General features: G+C 34.9%; 1 protein-coding gene across 1 annotated transcript in view; it reads right to left on the bottom strand.

Moving 5' to 3' along the window:
• LOC146138105 (serine/threonine-protein kinase PLK1-like) overlaps positions 1-21,682 on the bottom strand; it is a 37,311-nt gene that overhangs the window by 15,198 nt on the left and 431 nt on the right. The window contains exons 2-4 of the mRNA XM_083394871.1: positions 20,485-20,634; positions 4,168-4,293; positions 1,091-1,278 (exon numbers count right to left, since the gene is read on the bottom strand). Coding sequence (XP_083250997.1) covers positions 1,091-1,278; positions 4,168-4,293; positions 20,485-20,634 — 464 coding nt within the window. The remainder of the gene's footprint in view (positions 1-1,090; positions 1,279-4,167; positions 4,294-20,484; positions 20,635-21,682) is intronic.

Consider the following 21,682-nt stretch of genomic DNA (forward strand, 5'->3'; position numbering starts at 1 on the left):
CTTTGCCACAAGTTTTTTAGTAAAAAGCAGTAATTTTGGCAATGTGATTAGTAATTGTAAAGCTTGAATCTTACATAGATTTATCGCAGTTCATAAACTCGCTCGAGTACTCAATCATGTAATAACCAACACATTTCTGTGTGTTATAACAGTCCTGCCCATGTGACAACACTTATCTCATCACACAAACAAGAAAATAATGCAATGCGTCCATTTCGTATTTGGTGCTTGTCCTGAACTCTTTTTACCACTCCCGACTTAATACCAGTATACATGCTGCAGCATCATCGGTACAAACCAAATAGAATTACCAGCTGACAAGCAAACTAAACAGCCGTTTGCTGTGCTGCACCTCATTGTCACAAAAATATGATTTTTGATTATTGTACCACAATCTGTTGTGGGAAGTTCGCAATAAATTTACCTTAACTTGAGTAAATTAATAATGTAAAGCCTACTCCTCATATCTGCAAACAACGTTGTCCGAGTTTAGTGACAAAAAGTTGTATTAAAAAAACAACCCCTTGAAATATGTCGCAACTCGCAAGTCAACAATTTGTGAAAGTGTGACTTTCGTTGCGCTAAATCAAGCTAAAAACATCGATTTTATGTAGAAGAAACGAAAGCTTGTCTCCGCTATGCATACATTGTAAAGAAAACGAAAATACATAAATATTACTAAAACAGTATAAATATGATGAGTTATGGCGACCCCACAAAATATTGAGGCGACTCCACTTGGGGTCGCGACCCATAGGTTGGAGACCACTGGTCTAGAATACACGAAACATAAAAAATTTTCGGGCTCTGCCGGTACCTGCTAGGACTAGGTGTTCATGCCTTCAGGGCTTATAAACTGTCCGAAGCGGCAATGTTTTTAATGTAATTAGGTCACACATCATAAGCTAATGCCAAACCAAAATGCTGTTTCTTGTCTTTTGTTTGGTCGACTGTAATCGCAGGATATTTATTTTCTTTCGTTATTTGTTCAGGTTGGATTTGCAAGTGCGCATTCGACAATTGACAATGCCAAGACAAACATTCCTTTTTTTTCTTGATAAAACAAAACTTTGTTATGGAGTTTACTTACATGATGCATCCTAAAGACCATATGTCAACCTCATAACTATGACCCTTTTTGCCAAGAACCTCAGGTGCAATGTAGTTTGGAGTACCACAAAGGGTCTTTTTTCTTTCACCGTCATATCCAACTCGTGTAGCCAAGCCCAAATCTCCAATTTTGATCTCCATTTCATCAGTTAGGAACAGGTTTCCAAGCTATCATAAAAATAAATCAGGAGTTTAGATAAAATATTATATAGATTTATAAAAGTAATTTATAGCACTGATTGAACAATTACAGCTTAATTGAGTCCAATGTTTTCAAAAAGGAATTCTTTAAGACTTTAAAAATCAAATAGAAGAGCAAGATCAATGTTGACCGAACATATTTTATTAAAAGGATACTGGATTCAAAGCACAAGATTTATGTAAGTAGAGCAGTGCTTCTATTTTTTGCAATGACCTTGCAAATTTAACCTCTTTGACTAATCTATAATTGCTACATGTCTTTGCAAACCCTTCAATTGGCACTGGGAAACCAAAAATTTCACTTTCGAAGTTGCCAGTCCACTGCATAGATTTTCTGCAACCAAAAGATGTTACAAGCTTTGCACCTTCAAAATGCTATTATGAAGAATGCTTAAACCACCTAATTTTGTGGAATTGCTTTGCTCTGTCTGGAAAAAAGTTTGCTTAGTCAGGAAAAAATTCAAGATAAGAGATAAAATCATTTTTTTGCACCAGAAGTGATTCCTGTCGATGAAAGTAGGAACAAAGTTTTCTGTCTAGACCAGTGGTCTTCAACCTTTTTCATACAGCGACCCATTTTAACAACCCAATTCAACTAACGACCCCTTTAAAAAATTCTGATTCAGGCATATGTAATACATTTGTGTATGCGCAATAGCACAAAAAATATAATTAAAAATAGCAAAAATGAAAACAAAAAAAAAATACTCATTTATTGAATTCATGCACAAGGCAGCAATCAGTGAGTTGGCTGGTGTGGACCTTGGCGACCAATAAGCTTGTCTATGCATGGCACTGTTTTTGCCAGAGCACACCTAAGAGCTGGCTCTACTTGTGACATCATAACCATATCCAAATATTTCTCATGATAATAATCGTTATTGTTATGTAATAACTAGTTTTTGTCACAACAGTTAATATTTTTTTTGCACTACAGTAAACACTTGTTTAGCTTGGGATTTCTCTTTAATAAGTCTATATATATAATTGCAACCTAACAGGTTATAGTTTTTACTTGGTTGTTTGACAAATTGCGAGCACTGCATGGTGTGTGTACTGTTCCAAAAAGATTTAAAAGCCCTGCCGTAGGCTACCTATGATTGATATCGGGAACTCAACTTTCTACACATTCAACTGTTTAAACATTCACTAATACAATCACAGATTTTTTTTATGGTAATTAATTGGCATTCTCGTAATGGTGATTGGTATTTAATTGTCGTGTTCGTGACCCCCAGAAAAAAGGCAAACGACCCACCCGGGGGTCGCAACCCCCAGGTTGAAAACCACTGGTCTAGACAAACTAAAGCTCAAGATTTACAATGTATGGAAAATAACCTCCAGAGACAGTATGTTACAAATTGAAATGATAAATGAAGGACAGGCAGGTACCTCAGCAAAACAAGCAGATTACATAATCTCATACAGAAAACTCACCAAAAGAAATGAAATACAAGGTAATTAGTGCCAAAACAAAGCGATAAACCGGAAAAAATAACTTATTTGTGTGCGACCGGTATAACTGATTTGTGTGCGACCAGCAAAGTAAAACATCAAAAACATGTGGTTGACGACGCCAAGACAATGCCCTAGTCATGAGGCAGGCCAGCAAAAAGGTCGACTCCATAAAGCACAGGCGTTTATCAATGCATGAGTGACTTTTGATAAAAATAGAAGAAAAAAGAAATAAAAGCCTTTAAGAAAGCAAAACAACAGCAAGTAGCTGAAATATCATCAGAGTGAATTGCCAGAAACCCAACTGTACCAGAGCGTAACAATTGCAATTAACAGAAGAGGACAGGAAAATATTTTGCAGTATTTTAGCTTTGTCCAAAGACGTACTTATGGGGAAGAGTGGCGAAGATTTTTTGTAATAACAAGGAAAAATAGTGCAACTTCAAGTCAAATAAATTTTCGTCATTACAATGAGAAAAAAGCGACTATTCTAGGTTGTTTTGTGACTGATCAACTAAACCAGACACAGATATTGTTGATGTAAAATGTTGAATTTGGGGGCCAGAAATACCACTTAACCTGTGACAACAGTGAAATAGCAATTTCAATTTACCTGCAATAAGAATAAAAAAAAAAAAAACATTTTTTAACTGATGTGTTTGGTACAATAAAGCTCTTATTTGTGCTTTTTTGGCTTTGTGAACGTATCTTTAGTGTGTGTATTTAAATTAAAGCCAAACTTGCAAGCATAAATTGTTATAAATGGACCTAATGTGCACTTCTTTTAATATAAACAATGTCTGTCGCTTACTTGTCTGCCTAACTTTTGTTTTTAGCAACAGAAGTGTAACATTTCTCACTAATTGAGTTGATGGTTCTACCTTTCCAATCACATAAAAGATTTCTAATTTTATTATGACATAATTTTGTTTTGTCCAGACATTGTTTGTTTTGTAGCTTTATCAGGGTAAAAAAACATCAGATTTTATTAAATATTTTTTTAACTAAAAATAAAATTTAAAATCCTTTTAGAAAGGTAGTCGTATCAGCAAAATAAGAACTAAAACTAAACTTCTGTCCCTAAAAATAAAAATTGAGGACCAAAGTAAGCAAAAAAAATTCCACTTGACTATTTTAAATTAATACACTTAAAATCTATTATGCAGATACATTATTCTAGGTTTGTAACCCACTATTATGCAATACATCGGGGTGTTCATCTTGATCCTAATTAACAACAAAAACACTAGACTGGATACCAAAAGCTAAGATTTTAAATTGAAGATTGTAGCCTAATTATACGAAAAAAAAAATTAAGTTTCTGTTTTTTCTAGCCAGATAATTTTATAAAATCTATGTTGGCAAGGGATTGCCATATAACTATATAAAGCAACATACTACCTTTAAGTCTCTGTGAATGATTTTGTTTTCATGAAGATATTGAACACCAGTGATGATTTGTTTCATGTAATATCTTGTTTCAGGTTCTGTTACTGCTTTGCGCCGCTTATGAAGCTCCATCAATGACTACATTAAAAATCAAAATCTTAAAGGTTGTAAATGTGCATAATTCACTTAACCAATCATTGTGAAGAGTTCAAGATTTGCATGGATTAAACTTCACTGTTTTTTTTTTCTTTATGCATGATAAGTAGCCCTGTGGATCCACCCGATTTGGCACACTTTATTACATGAAAGCTCCTGTAGAAAATCCTTATTGTAAACATTGCATGCAACTTATGTGTTATTATTGTCAAAATATTGAATAACGTTGTGTGAAAACAACTGACATGGAAAAAGGTCAATTTTTAGAATCAGCAATCCAAAACGAACTTTAAAGCTTTTCATTTTTAATCAGCAAAATGGATGCAGACTCGTGTAATTAGCAAACAAAGGTATTTTTTTGTTTACATCAAAGCTATGAAACAACACAGAATGAAGACCATTGCCAAAAACTAAGTTGAATTACACAAATGTTTCTAATGGTCTTGCAAGACTTTTTAAGATACAAATTTAACAACTGTTAAACCAGCATAACATTACTCAGAGACAAAAATGTAGATGGTTGATGGCCAGGGACGTATCAAATCCAAAATAGGGGGTCCCGAATGGTCAGAAAATTCCCTGTTTTTCCGTCTGACATCATAAAATAGTAACGGATACGACGGTATAAAATAGCGATTGTAAAGACGTCATAAGTAATAAAAAATCATCAGAAACAGCGAATTAACAAAAAGAAGATCGTTTTCCCCGGGTGTTATTTGATTAGCGCTATATCTGGCTGGGCTGTGTACCAAGTCAGCTAAAATACAAGCACATCTTAAACCAAGGGTCGGCAACCTTTTTCTAGTTAAGGGGCCAAATCAAACTCAGAAAGGTATTTGCGGGCCGCACAAAGTGTTAACTAAGAATTGTGTTATTGAAATGTTGAAACAACTGTGAATCAGGCGGGCCTCTGATATATTTTGCACCTAAAACGTTTAATTACAAGGAAGCATGAAAAGTGTTGGTGCAAATGTTAATCTAGTTTAATGTTTGTTAACATTTTAAGTCGGGCACACCTGGAGAGTGCAGCAAACCTGATTTTTTTTGGTATAATGGCATTTTGTTTAAATTTATTGCAAGTTTTTGTTACATTGCCAAAAATAAAAAAAATGTTAAAGAATATATGTCCAATATTTTTGAATACATATTGTTTTATCTGGACGCACTTGGCAGCCTTCCATGGTAAAGAAGTGCTGATTTTGTTTAAAGGACAGCATCAAAACGTAAACAAGCCGGACATAGAAAAATCACTCGCGCGAAGCTCGAAAATTCTTTTGCATTACATAGTTATAAGCCAAAAAAGTATTTGAAATGGACTTGTGTGTAGTTTGTCAAAGAGGTGACTGGCCAATCCGGCCCCTCTGATATTAACGCGGACAGCAGACAGTGACCATCCACGCTTTGTTTTAAAACAACCATGGAAATATCCCTGCAGTAGCTGTTAACAGTTAATTACTAGTTTGTAATGCCAAAGTAATGTGACCTGTTAACAAAATAAAACTACAAAAATGTGTTTTGGTAGCTGTTGCGGAAAAGGTACAAGTTGTGTGGATTGCCCTGAGGCTGCAATTTTTTGTTCTTGAAATCAGGGGCGTAGTGTGGGGGGGAGAGTCTTGACACCCCCTTTGAAATATCAGTAAACAATTATCACAACACTAAAACCGCTTAATCACTACTCTTTATCGTTGTTTCATTTAGTAGTTCGCCTATCTCCAACTCAATAGTCTTAAAAAGGCCTGACAACGAAAAAATATTTTATTGTTGAAATGGACATTCTCAACAACATAGATAACAGGCGTCAGGCGTGTAAGCTACAGCAAATGTCTTCACCGAAGGTTGCTCTATTGCAGGGGTTGGCACCCTTTTTCGAGTCGCGGGCCAAAACCAAACTCAGAAAGGTCTCTGCGGGCCGCACAACATATGTTAACTGGGATTTTGTGTCATTAAATTTTTTAAACAACTGTGAATCAGGTGAGCCTAAAAAAAACCTGTTTAATTTTATTAAGGCAGTAAAGTGGTAGCGCAAAAACCGAAAATAAAGCATTTGCTTGGTTTAAAATTGGAGTTTACATGTCTCCATGCATATTACCAATGAAAGGTGTAATAAAACTACTTTGAGGAAACACGATAATTTAGTTAATGAAGTTCAGTGGTTGTTAACCTTAAGTTTGGGCAGACTTGGCGAGCGAAGCAAGCGCGATTTTTTCGGTATACCGACAGTTCTTTTAAATTTCTAGCGCGAGAATTTATAGCATTTAAAGAGTTAAAATAGTCAAAAAGTATTTGAAATGGACTCGTGTCTAGTTTGTCAAAGAGGCGTCGGGCCGGATGAATTACATTGGCGGGACGGATGCGGCCCACGGGCCGTAGGTTGCCGACCCCTGCTCTATTGAATGTTTTTATTAGCGCCAATCTCGAAAAGGAGCTTGTATTTTTCTTGCATAGTTTCAGCCGAATAATTTACTAATTGTACAGAATTTAAAAACGGGCGATTTTGAAGCCTCGCTTCATACCATCGGCGAAATTACACTACAAATACCACCAAATTTGTTGATAAGCATCGTTTGCTGACAACGAAGTGCAACAATTGGGAATTGATACGCCACAGAGGCTGAGGCTGTGACACCGCAATTTCATAGTGCTTCGCTGGCAAATCAAATAGACGACTTTAAACACAATTTCCTAATATAGTAGGGGCGCTATCTGCACTGGCATGCATACGATAGGTAGACGTGAGATTTTTGGCACAGATGTTCATTTTGATTTTTGCACGGACCCAACTTGATTTTGGTGTACTTCCCCCCCGCTTAACCCCCTAAATTTTAGCTTGAGCAAAATTAGCCGTGATTGGTCTCAAACGAACCAGAATGAAAAATTATTTCTAAAAATGTATTTTTTTTAAATTTTATGACGTATAATTTTAAAGTTATAGCTATTTAATGTTCTGATGACGTCATCGGTAAAAGTCGTAAATACGTCAAATTTGTTTCTTAACCTCCATTTCAGCTTATTATAATCACTTTTTACAATTTAAATTAGCATTTTTGTTTTTCAGAATTAGAAAAATATTCCACTCAAGCCATGACGTCACAATTTTTTCGTATTTTTCGTATTTAGGAAAAAATGAAATTCATTAAACTTTAGACATCCTAATATAGAAAGTAAAATGCAATAAAATGCAGTATAATTACCGTTATGAGGTCACAAATCAATCAATTACGAAACAATTAAAAATGCATTTGACAGTCAAGGTTAAAATTAAATTGCAAAAAAAGAGGTGTCATTTTAGGAAAGTTTTAGTACAGGTAAGGTTGTTGCTAATAACAGGTTAAAGTGAAGATTATATTTTTACCATTAGACAAGGTCAACTTACTCTGCAGTCAAAAAGGATTTACATTTAACGATCTCTTTTAACGTTTAACTAGAAAGTAAGATCTTAAATATAAAACAAATATGTCTGCCGCAACAGAAGACAATAATACATTGTGGAATCTTTGTTGTATATGTCAGGTAAGAACAATAATATAGCGATAAAGCAATTTAATTAAATTGTAGTTTACTTCGATAGGCAGTGTTGTAATTCAGAAAGGAAAGTCATAGATGAGATGTAAATTATAAGATAACATAGTTTAAACTGGTTTTATTCATATTAAAATTTATAAGATTAACTAAAGTGCCCTTTTCTTAACACAGACTTGGAGCAGAGAATCATTGCGACAGTCTATAGCGGGGTACGAGCACCTTGCAAAATCTATTGCAAGTCTTAACGCTGTGCTGAAGTCGAGTTCAAACAAAAGATTAAACACCTGAATAATGGAAGTAACTTACTCGACACTCTAATTAAATGTTGTCCTGCTACCGGAAGTTTAGTAAAAAATTCCAGACTTACAGGATTTCATTTCCAATGCCAACATTCGTTTTGTTATTTTAAAATCCTCCACCCATAGTCCTTGTCCACGTGATTCGACCAATTCCAAAGAAATCCAACAGTTAATACAAGTATCTCAGTTCTTAAGAAAGGCTATTTTTTTCATGAAGTACCATTTTGAGGGACGACTTTCTTACAATTGTCAAGAAGACTCAGTACCATCCGAGCTTAAATTATTTTTATCCCACTTGCTCGAAGATTATAAAGTATCTGTTCAAGATTCCCCTATTTCAATATGTCAGTTTTTCTGCGGCTAGATGGCAGTCGTTAGGTACAGAGAGCTAAAACGCAATATTTCAGGTTTTTGTCCCTCAATTGGAGGTGCCTAGGGGTGCAGCTTCATAAACCTCTACATAGCACCTTCATACCACTCTACGCCATGTCTGAAAATTTGAAAGTTCTACGATGTACACTTTTTCTATAATGCTCTGGACAAAAATCTGTCCGAAACATGCCATAGCAAACCATATGAAACTAGACGGGGGTGCGGTTGTTGTATATTTTGTCAGGGGATATATTTTCAGGGCTTAGTGTTTATTTTCAATTTTTACTTTATATTAATTTTTTTTTTTTTTAATTTTTTTTTTAATATTTTGTTTTGTGTACTTTATATTATATATTTTGTTTTTCATTTTCCTTAACTTGTTTCTGCAAGCAAAAACAGATATGGGCCGAAAACTTCCCCACTTAAAATATGCCTTTGATGCGAAAGGGGTTCAAATATGGCGTAGAATTTGGGGAATGATCGAAACATATATTTGATAAATAGAATTTACTTAGATAATGCATATGGCTATTTTATTAAATTTTGACCAGCTTACGTGTTTGAAAATCAAATATTATCATTCTCTTAAAGACTAAAAATGGTTTAACGCCTATGGTTTGCTATACTTTTGCAAACTTTCACTAGGTAATTTTTACCATAGCTTGGTCCGAGCAATCACTGTTAAAACAGGCTTTAAATCTGTCGTTTCAAACAATATGAAAAACACTATTACGTGCCTAATACGCAAACTATTAAATCGAAAGTTTTGCTAGATAAGTTTAGGCCTGATGTTGGTATGCTGGTTGGAGCAAGATGCACAACAGGTGCTAACAGAGAGACGTAGACTGCCTTAAGATTTCGCATTTAAACTTGCGGCGGTAAATACACCCTATTGACACTTAATTATTAGGCGAAGCTTATCGCGAAGTAATTGGTCGCCCCAAAAAATGCTGACGCCGCATTTAAAGCAAGCACTATAAATGTGTCGCCGATATTCTGCTTTGAACATCTCTACTCGCAATGCTTCCCTCCGTTAATTGTACGCTGGGTGAAACTTTATTCACGGCCTTACTTCTTTGTGTATTACCGCGACAATACGATGAAATACGATTTGGAGAATATTGGAAACATCGTATTTGGAGAATATTTGCTATTTGCACCTGTTCTGTATGTTACTCCAATCCAACATATCTACACACAATTATAAGTTGTGTATAATAATATAATAAATTATGGCTTTGAAGCGAAGGGGGTTCAAATATGGCGTAGATTTTGGCAAATGATCGAAACATACATTTGATCAATAAAAATTTACGTAGATAATGCTTACGGCCATGTTATTACATTTTGGTCAGCTAGCATGTTTAAAAAGTCAATATTTTCATTCTCTCTAAATGATTTAACGTCTATGGTTTGCTATACTTTTTCCAACTTTTACTGTGTAAATTTTTACCATGCCTTGGTCTGAGCAATCACTGTTGAAACAGAGTTTAAATCTGTAGTTTTGAGCAATATGCAAACACGTTTATGTGCCTAATAAGCCACGTTTTATATTGAAAGTTTTGCCAATTTAAATCCAATAAACGCAAGATTTATTTATTTATGACGCCATGTTATGACGTAGCTTTGTAACGTCGTCGTTAAGAATGCGTTAAATTAAGCTTTTTGTTGTTGCGGCCCTTGTATAATTATATTTGCTTAGACCTGGTGTTGATATGTTTGAATGGTGCAACAATTACAACATGTGCTAACAGAGATGTGTACACTGCCTGTAGGATTCGCATTTAAATTTGCGGTGGTAAAATATTTTGTGTTGTAAGAGCAATAGTTTTTTTTACTTAGAGAGGCCTCTTTATGAAAGGCAAGTCGCATGTGCATAGTTTTACTAGGCAAGCCACTTCCAACACAAATGTTGCACGCGCGGGACAATAGGGCGCAGCAGGGATGCCAGCAGCCGCCTCGTCGCGACGCGAGCTGGACAAAGCAAGCGAATATGAACGAATTCTGTATGAAAGTTTTTCTGCTGCTAGATGGCTGTCGTTAGCTACAAAGTGCTAAAACGCAATATTTTAGGTTTTTACCCCCCAAGCAAAGGCCCCTGGGAGTGCAGCCTCATAAACTTTTAAAAAGCACCTACATACCACTCTACGCCATGTCTGAAAATTTGAAGGTTCTACGATGTCTACTTTTTCTATAAAGCTTCGGACAAAAGTCGGTCTGAAACAAACCATAGGAAACCAAAAAAGAATAACGGCAAAAACAAGATATGTCCCGAAAATAAATTTTCGGCCCATATAATGAAACCAAAAAAGACTAGACGGGGGTGCGGTTGTTGTATATTTTATCAGGGGGTATATTTTCAGGGCTTAGTGTCTATTTTCAATTTTTAGTTTATTTTAATTTTTTTTATTGATTTTATTTTTTTTCAATTTTTTTTTTTCATTTTTTCTTTTATTTATTTTTTATTTTTTTTATTTTATACTTTTTATTTTTTAATATTTTGTATTGTGTTTTTTATATTATATATTTTGTTTTTCATTTTCCTTAACTTGTTTCTGCAAGCAAAAACAGATATGGGCCGAAAACTTCCCCACTTAACTTATGCCTTTGATGCGAAAGGGGTTCAAATATGGCGTATATTTTGGGTAATGATCAAAACATATATTTGATCAATAGAAATTACGTAGATAATGCGTATGGCCATTTTATTACATTTTGACCAGCTTACGTGTTTGGAAAGCAAATATTATCATTCTCTTAAAAGACTTAAAATGGTTTAACGCCTATGGGTTGCTACACTTTTGTAAACTGTTACTCTGTAAATTTTTACCATGGCTTGGGTCGAGCAATCACTGTTAAAACAGGCTTTAAATCTATAGTTTCAAACAATATGAAAAACACTATTATGTGCCTAATACGCAAACTATTAAATCGAAAGTTATGCTAGTTGTTTAGGCCTGATGTTGGTATGTTGGTTGGAGCAACTTTCACAACAAGTGCTAACAGAGAGGCGTACACTGTCTCAAGATTTCGCATTTAAATTTGCTGCGGTAAATACACCCTATTGAAACTTGATTAGAAGGCAAAGCTTACCGCGAAGTAATTGGTCGCCCGAAAACCGATATTCTGCCTTGAACATTCCTACTCGCAATGCTTTCCTGCGTTAATTGTACGGTGGGTGAAAGTTTATTCACGGCCTTACCTCTTGCTGTATTACCGCGACAGTACAATGAAATACGATTTGGTTGAAAATACGAATGTTTGAAAAAATCGTAACACACAATTATAAGTTGTGTATAATAATATAATAACTTATGGCATTGCAGCGAAAGGGGAGAGGCCTCTTTATGAAAGGCAAGTCGCATGCGCCTGGTTTTACTAGGCAAGCCACTTCGAACAAAAACGTTGCACGCGCAGGACAATAAGGCACAGTAGGGATGCCAGCAGCCGCCTCGTCGCGACGCGAGCTGAAAAAGCAAGTGAATGAAAGCATTCTGTATTGAAATTTTTCTGCCGCTAGATAGTAGTAGATAGCTGTTATGAACTAAAACGATGACGTAACACTTTTGTTTTTTGTCCCCCAATTGGTGGTGTCTAGGGGTGCAGCCTCACAAACCTCTACATAGCACCTTCATACCACTCTACGCCATGTCTGAAAATTTGAAAGTTCTACGATGTTAAGTTTTTCTATAATGCTCTGGACAAAAATCGGTCTGAAACATGCCATAGCAAACCATATGAAACCCAAAAAAAACAACGGCAAAAACAAGATATGTCCCGAAAATAAATTTTCGGCCCATATAATTACACATTTTCTATTAACTAAATGTTGTTTTTGAGATAAATAATATATCGTTTTTAGTGCAATTTCTTGTTTACTATTTTCTAATTTTATTTACTGACTTTAACATAAATGTTTTGTTCTTTATTTATATATCGTTTCAATGGTATTTTGCCCGGCATGCTGTTAATTCATCGCTAATTGATATCTTATTTGCTTTAACATAAATCTATTGTTCTTTACTTACCAATAGACATATATCGTTACAATTGTAGCCTATTTTACCCGGCATGTTGTTGATTCATCGCTAATTGATATCTTATTTACACATTTTTTTCATCTTTTGATTATTAAATTATACGAAATTGAGAGACCTTTGATGTATCATATAGTTGCTTTAGTTACAGCCTACAAGTGACTACAAGGCAAATTCACTTGGGTGAATTTTAAATACTATAGTCTGTATTTAATGAATGTATATATTTGTCTATGTTTAAACCATAAAACGAAAAATTTGACGTCTGCTGTGAAGTAATTTTGAAAAATATGTGCAATTTTGACAACCGATGACGTCATATTTCGACGTGAGATGTAAAAATAATATATAAAACAAACACGCGAAATAAAATCTATAAAAGTTATAAAAATGAGGATATATATTGATTAAGAAAACGAAATTCCCATTCTAGCGATGACGTCATCAAAATTTGAAATAGCCTTAACTTTAAAATTATACGTTATAAAATTTAAAAAAATATATTTTTAGAAATATTTTTTCATTCTGGTTTGTTTGAGACCAATTACGGCTATTTTTGCTCAAGCTAACATTTAGGGGTTTAGGGGGTCATACGGGGGTGAAGTACATCGAAATCGAGTTGGGTCCGGGCAAAAATCAAGATAAAACACCAAAATAAACATCTGTGCAAAAAATCTGACGTCTACCTATCGTTTGCATGCCAGAGGGTTTTTTTGACACATAGCTCCCACTAATAATCGCCGTTTTTAGTGACTAGAATACACGAAACGTAAAAATTTTCGGGCTTTGCCCGGACTGGCTTGCGGTAGTTTCAAGGTGATTTGAATTGATGATCATGTGACAAAGTAGGGTATCCAGGTGGGCTGGGGTCGGTGAGTCCCGTTTTTGTGAGTGATGTTATTGTCTTTTGGTTTGTTTTGGTCAGGGCTTAGCAAACTGCCCAAAGTGGCAGTGTTTTCAATGTAATTGGGTCATGCGTCTTAAGCTAATGCACAACTCCGTTTTTGTCTTTTTGTGGTTGACCGTAAATCGCAGTATATAATCACTTGGGGTAAAATAAATTTTGCTAAAGTTGGGGTAAAAAAAAAACAATGTCATCACACCTAAAGTATATATAATTTTTTTTTAATTTCTTTTTCAGGTAAAAAATACATTCTTGGCATTACCAATAAGCCCTCAACCATTTTAATTTTTTTTCTAAAGTTATGCTGATTTAAACAACAGTTGTTAAATTTGTATCTTAAAAAGGTTTGTAAGACCATTAGAAACGTTTGTGTAATTCCTATACAACCAAGTTTGTGGCAATGGCCTTTATTAAACACAGTGTTTTTTATGACCTCTATGTAATTTTTTTTACCCCAAAATTTTTTTTGGTAATTTTTAGTTTTGAAAAGTAAACTAAATATGCCTAGCCAATATGTACCGATACCAAAGCTACATAATAAGGCTTATTTGTAGACCATGGGCTAAAAACACTAAGGTAGAAAACTAACAGGCTGTATTTTGGGTAAAATAACCAAACTTTTTAGTTTTATTTAGAAAATATAAAGCTATACACCAAAATGAATGAATACCAGGTAATATTAGTGCCAAAAGAAAGTGAAACATTTGAAGAAATTAATCAGTCATGAATATGGACTTGAAATTTTATTCTGATACCGATACCCGATATTTTCAACAAAGTGTATCGCGATCCAAATCAATACCACATGAATGTAATATTATGCTCAAACAGGCAAAATAGATTAAATTGAAACTTTTAGGGTTATTCTCTTCAGGTTAATTGATCAAAATTTGCCTTAACAGTAGGAAAGTAATTAGCTTGAGATGATAAACTTCTATAAATTTACTTAGTAGAAAAAGTTGAAAATTTATTTTTAGTAAACATAACAAGTGTCCCAGAACCTAAACAAGTGCCGATAACAGAGGTAGACTTGAGCAATTATTTTAGACTTGTCCCATAACATAGGGGAAAGATATGAATGTTTTTTGTAATGATAACAATGAAATAAAGGCAACTTAGCAATTTTCTTCATAAAATATAAGAAAAAGCTAATAATTCCAGGTTGTCCTCGGACTGGCCAACAAATCTAAAAACTCATGTTGTTGAGGTAATTTACTTCTTCTGGGACCCATCACTGATGAACAGTGCTAACTATTGAAAGGCACAGTTTTAATTTACCAGGAAAAAAATAGTTGCTAAAAATATTTTAAATAGGTGCAAATTCGGGGTACCATAATGTAATCATAAAAAATGTTTTTTCTCACTCAAATTCTCTTTCCATTAAAGGTATTCATGAAATTTGTGTGTTGTTGTGGCTTTGAAAGAGCATTTTTAGTCTATTTACTTCAAATAAAGTCAAACCTGCTTCTATAGATTATTATAAATGGTCCCAAATGTACGCTTGTTTTTTTTTACCCCGGGATTGTTTTTTTGCCCTTTCATCAGGGTAAAAAAACAACAACAGATTTTGTAAAATATTTTTTTTATTTCATAATAAAATTAAAAAACCTTTGTGTGGTTGGAAAAGTAGACCCATCAGCTCAATAAGAATGAAAAATTACACTTCTGTTGCGAAAAACAAAAGTTAGGCAGACAACTTAGCTAAAATTGTTTTTTTTGACCCCGCTTGACTATGTTTTTTCTTTTGTTATTTGTTCAGGTTGGCTGACTATCAAGTGTGAATTCGACAATTAACAACGCTAAGTCAAACCGTCTTTCTTTTTTTTCGCCAAAACGTTGAAGTCAGGGGCAGCTAATGTTCCTCGCTGTTCGCTGTCTGCTCTAATATTTAATATTGGTTAACAACGGATTTTTTTGTTAACTGAAGCAGATTTGGCAAGTACTCCTATATTGAGTTGAATTCCCGTATTCTGAGCTGGATTCCCCATTCCTGTTAAATGTACAGGTATATATTACATTCGCATTGGCATATTAAGGATGTACCAGGCTATGCTTCTCCACCTAAGGCCTAATATATATTTTTGGTTGTTTTAATTACGCAAACGCAAAAAATTTTCGCGCTCCGCGCAAACTTTGGCCTGGTGTTACTAGGTTCATGTGTCTTTGTTTTCAACAAATCCCAAAGCTATGTGCCATGTTGTGCTGTGACGGTGACAATTTATATTCAATTTTATTATAAATATCGTTATTTCAAGCAATATAAATTGGAAATTTATCCTATTTTTTTCGTCTTTTCAATCTGGTTTGGAGCTGCATGTTTTCACACAAGTTCTCCTGAAAACATCTTATTTATAAGAGTTTTAGAGTAATAAAGCAGACATGTGCACCCCCGGACCCCAAGTACCTTCACATGCCCCATATGTAGTTGTTAATGACTTAATGTTACAAAAAATTTTTTTTTAACGTTCTGTTCTCTAATTTACTTACTAATAGCCTTGGTTATCGCCAAAACATGGCGAGGTTCATACATTCTTTAGGCGAACACATCATTTGAATTTATGGACGCAACCAAAAACCGAAGAATTTTGTTGTGCTTTTCAATCTTGTTTCGAGCTGCATGTTTTCACACAAGTTCGCCTACAAACATCTTATTTATAACAGTTTTAGAGTAAGAAAGCAGACATGTGCACCCCCAGACCTCAAGTTGTACCTTCACATGCCCCGTATGTATTTGTTAATGACTTAATGTTACAAAATTTTTTGCGTCTTCCGCGCAACGTTCTGTTCTCTAATTTACTTAAAATTTTTGGGATTTAACGGGAAATTTTGGGAATTAACGGGAATTTTCGGAAACTATTAAATAAATCTTAGTTTGATATTGAAACAGGAAAATATTGCCATTAAACTGTTTAGATTAAAAGTACTATGTATAACTAAAATACTTAAGAACATACAAACACATGGTTTAGTTTATTAACTGCAAAAATGAATCAAAACCAATCTGTTTTTTTACAAACAACGCTGGTCGGTCTGGGCCAAAATATCCCCAGCTTAAGGTAGCTAAATGTTTAACAATTGAAGTTTTGTGAGTTACAAAGTCGTTGTACTAGTTCATGGGTCGGCAACCTACGGCTCGCAGGCCGGATCCGGCCCATCAAAGTAATTCATCCGGCCCGCCGCCTATTTGACAAAATAGACAAGAGTCCATTTCACATACTTTTTGACTATTTTAACTATGTAAGTGCAAAACCTTTCCCGCTACGCGCGAATGATCTGTATATATCCGGTTGATTACATTTTGTAATGTCTTTTCAAATTAGTGCTTCTTTACCGTTGCGGCATGGAAAGCTGACAAGTGCGTCACGGACAAAGGAAAACAAATTTAAATTTGTTGACCTTCTTTAACATTTTATCATTTTCGGCAGTGTAATAAAAACTTGAAAGAAATTTAAAAGAAATACAGGTATATTAAAAAAAACGCGCTCACTTCGCTCGTCAGGTACGCCCAAACTTAAAAACCTAGCAAATATTGAATTAGATTAACCAATAAAGTTATCGAGTTTCTTCAAAGTAGTTTCATTACACTTTTCATTAGTAGTATGGATGACGACGTGTGGACTCGAATTTTACACCAAACAAACGCTTTTTTCGGGCTTTGTGCTAACACTTGACTGCCTCATTAAATGTAATTAAACACGTCTTTAAGTGCAAAAAAATGATACCCGCCTGATATACAGTTTTTCTAACATTTCAATAACACAATTCTTAGTTAACTTATTGTGCGGCCCCAGAGACCTTTCTTAGTTTGGTTTAGGCCCGCAACTAGAAAAAGGTTGCCGACCCCTGTACTAGTTGCTGCTGGTTAGCATCTCGTCCTGCTCGTCTAGAAATGCTCAAGATAGGTTTTCAATATTTTTTCTGGTTGATGAAATATTAAACAAATGTTTTAAACATAATAAATGCTGAATTTGAAAATTCCCAATATTCCCGGGGCCTTCAAAATTCCGGGAAACTTTCCACCCCTTTACAACCATACTTACTAATAGCCTTGTTTATCGCCAAAACATGACAAGGTTCATACATTCTTTAGGCGAACACATCATTTAAGTTTAGGGGCGCGACCAAAAACCGAAGAATTTTGGACCAAAATGCTTGTCACCAGAAGGCTGGCAAGATTCTGCCAGCCTGGTTGTGCTTATCGAATAACACCTGGAAAAACGATCTTCATTTAGTATTGCAGGTGGTGAGAGACGTGCTTGCAATTTAGCGCACTTTCGTACATCGATCTACCAAAATCAATCACACACATTTCACGGTCTTGGTTTAGTTTCTCACCTAATGTTAACGATTGCATACAACGTGGTTTTGCAGCTGGCGCCAGGCAGAATTTGTTGACGACGTGTTTGCTTGACGTTAATGGATGGTTTCAGATTAGTTAATTTATTCATTTATGACATAATTACAATCACTATTTTATGACATCATACCCGTCACTATTTTAGGACGTCATTACTGTCCGGAAAATCGGGGAATTCCCTAAGTTGAAAATTTGTAACCCCCCACTTCGAGAAACTATCTTATGCCCACCGAGTTTGGGCTTTTTCCCAGTGTTCAAATTATTATTAAATCAACGCACATTGGAGTTGAGGTGCTAGTCACCGCTTTGGTTCAGGTGGGTTAGGCATTATTAATTCTATTTCACATTTTTTTTTATCTTTTGTGAATTTTCAGCAAATATCCCAATTTATTTATGCTGGGAGTTAACCTTAAGGTCCCATTAGTGCATTGCCGCTACCTCAAGGTCTAAAAGTCAGACTATCCTGTCCTTTCATGCCCTAATTGTCGTAGACCTTTTGGCTTAGAACTGCACTAATTTATGACGGATTGGGTAAAGCTACACATGCATGTCATTTCAAAGTAAAGTATGACATTGAATACAGGCAGAAACCACACCAGACATAAAATGTAACCATAAAAATTATTGCACAAAATATAAAATATTTATAGCAGTACTTGCAACGTCCTGATAATTTGCCGGCGCTGTATTTAGGGAGGAGCGCCTCCAGTCCCCTCCACTAGTTAAGAAACACTTTTTTTGTGTGTATATCTCAAATAAAACTAATTTGGGCACTTTGAGTTCCGTACATAGCTCGAATAAAACTAATTTGGGCACTTTTTGTTTTGTACGTAGCTTGGATAAAACAAATTTGGGCAGTTTTTTGTCTGTACGTATAGCTCGAATAAAACTAATTTGGGCACTTTTTTGGTCGTCCGTAGCTCAAATAAAACTAATTTGGGGACTTTTTGTTTCGTACGTAGCTCAAACAAAACTATTTAGGTACTTTTTGGGTCATACGTAGCTCGAATAAAACTAATTTGGGCACTTTTTTGGTTGTCCGTAGCTCAAATAAAACTAATTTGGGTACTTTTTGTTTCATACAGAGCTCGAGAATTTGGACACTTTTTGTTCTGTACGTAGCTCGGATAAAACTAATTTGGGTACGTTTTTGGTCGTCCGTAGCTCGAATAAAACTAATTTTGAAACTTTTTATTTCGTGCGTAGCTTGGATAAAATTAATTTGGGCACTTTTTCAAAATTTTCTTAAAGTAAAAATAAGGTACCTAAGGTATTATATGTAATCATTAGGGCCCGCAGAAGTCAATAAAGTTAAAATTTTTTAAGGACCTTGCCTGTCCATGAATCAAAGAATAAAGTTGTTTTCAGCACCTAGGGGACTGTTTTCTAAGAAGATTATAGGTCAAAATAAAGTTAAAATTTAAAATCGTCGTAAAATTTTGTAAAATCGTAATGGAAGCATTGTAAATCAGGAACTGCGACACAATTAAACCATCGACAAGATATTATGTTTGGGTAACCGATATCAATTCAAGGAAGAACTGTGGCCTTTACAAATAAGCAATTTCGTTAAGTTGAAATTTGATAAAAATAAAGTTAAAAAATTTTTTTTAGGTTAAAATAAAAATGGCCCTAGTAATCATCTTTGCAAAATAGTGATAATCTGGGCTTCAGGAGACGACTGGAGGTTGGATTTTAGTAAAAAAAACAACTTTTTTTTTTTTGATTGCGCACTTCCGTGAATAAAAGTCCAAGTGCCAAAAATTTTGCCCAAATGCGCAAAAAAAATGTGCAAACACTGCACATACCTAGGTAGTTGTACAACAACTGTAACCTATCCCTTCAGAAGTCATTCTTCGATCAACAATAATAGCTTACAGATCAAACTCAGTTTGTCTGTACTGAAGGCTCCCAATTGATAACATTGGAGATTTTAAAAAATTGTTAAAACCTTTTTGTTTAGAACAGGGGTCGGCAACCTACGGTCCGCCACCTCTTTGACAAACATTCCCTACGTTGATGCGAAAAATTTTCGCGCGAATGATCTTTCTACGTCCGGTTCATTTACGTTTCGAGGCTGTCTTTTGAAATCGATCAGCTCTTCTATGCCGTTGCACATTGGAAGGCTGTCAAGTGCGTCGCAGACAAACGGAACATTTATTCAAATATATTGGACATATAATATTTTAATATTTTTTTGGGGGGCATTGTAATAAAAATTTGCAAGAAATTTCAAAGAAATGGCGGTATACCAATAAAAAATTGAGCTCGTTTTGCTCACAAGGTGCGCCCGGACAGAAAAAGGTAAATAACATTGAACTACATTAACTATTAAGGTTATCTCATTTCTTCAAGGTAGTTTTATTACACTTTTCATTAGTAGTATGGATGACAATGTGTGAACTCGAATTTCTTACCAAACAAACGGCATTTTCGCGAACAGTTTACTGCCTCCTTAAATGTAATTAAACACGTTTTTAAGTGCAAAAAAACGATGCTATGCCCACCTGATTAAAAGTTGTTCTAACACTAAATAACATAATTCTTAGTTGCCATTTTGGGCGGCCCGCAGAGACCTTTCTGAGCTTGGTTTTGGCCCGCGACTACAAAAAGATTTCCGTGGCCTGGCTTAGAAAATATTATTTTGACTGCAGGCATTATTATATAAATAAAATAACTTACTCGTCGTCTACAGATTTCCAAAACAACATACACAAAATCCTTGTCTTCAAAAAATCCATGAAAACCAACAACATTATCATGGGATATACTTCGATGTAAGCTAATCTCTTGAGACATTTTGTCTTTCTGGTGAGGCTTCACAAGTAACAGCTAAAATAAACATATATATTTATTAATACATAATGTTCTTCAGCGAGATAATGTTTCATTTTTAATTTCAGTCAGAGCTTGTTTATCCCACTCTCTCTATATATAAAGTTTTTAATTTTAAGGAAAATATTTAAATATTTTACAAAATTAAAATTGACAGAAATCTAAATCCAAACTCACAATTAATAATCTGAATCCAAAGTATTTTTAAGGTTTTTCTTCATACCATAGCCACACACACATATGTATATACCGATCACAGATATATATATATGTATATATATACACAGTTTAGCCATGTTTATACAATAACAATATTTAGGGTTCGACCGCTATCACTTTTTTGGACCGATACCTGATACCGCTACTAGGGATGCTCAAAGTAGAATATCGAATCCAATTCTGCCGTTTATTTCGGGTAATTAGAACCAATATAATTTAATGTTTTACCGCCGATTGTTTGCGCCTAATTGTACAAACGCGTGCGGTAAGTTGGCATGTCGCTGCGGCGACCAATTTATAGTGCTTGCTTTAATGTAACCTGGTAGTGCAGTGTCAGTGTTTTTTCGAGCCACCAATTACTTCGCGTCTGGCGATAACGTACGTCTAATAATTAAGTGTCAATCAAGCGTTATTGGGCGAGCGACTAACGTGTAATGTCAGGAGCGGAGTTCGCAATTTCCTTTAAAAACTGTACCGAATTGCTAAAGAGTTCTGTGTGCAGTGTTGCATTGTACTCACTATTGGCAAAAATATAAGTTTTGGCAACAACCTGAACAGTGGACATGTATTACAGTTTACACAACTGCTTTAAATGACAGTTGTTAAGAATGTAAAAGATTTTTTATTATAATGTACACATGTTAGCAAATTGTTTGGTCGATTTGTTGCTGTGATTGTGGGCCATGTAGGGTAGAAAAAGATTAATCCATTCCCCAAACAAAATCGAGGTTAAATAATTTAATAAAAATATACTAGGATTCGCTATTCTGGATTCGTTATGCTAGATTCGAAACCTATTATTCTAGAATACCTTGGGATTCTACTT

This window comes from Ascidiella aspersa, chromosome 7 (assembly GCF_963924565.1).
Source record: "Ascidiella aspersa chromosome 7, kaAscAspe10.2, whole genome shotgun sequence".
Classification (NCBI taxonomy): domain Eukaryota; kingdom Metazoa; phylum Chordata; class Ascidiacea; order Phlebobranchia; family Ascidiidae; genus Ascidiella; species Ascidiella aspersa.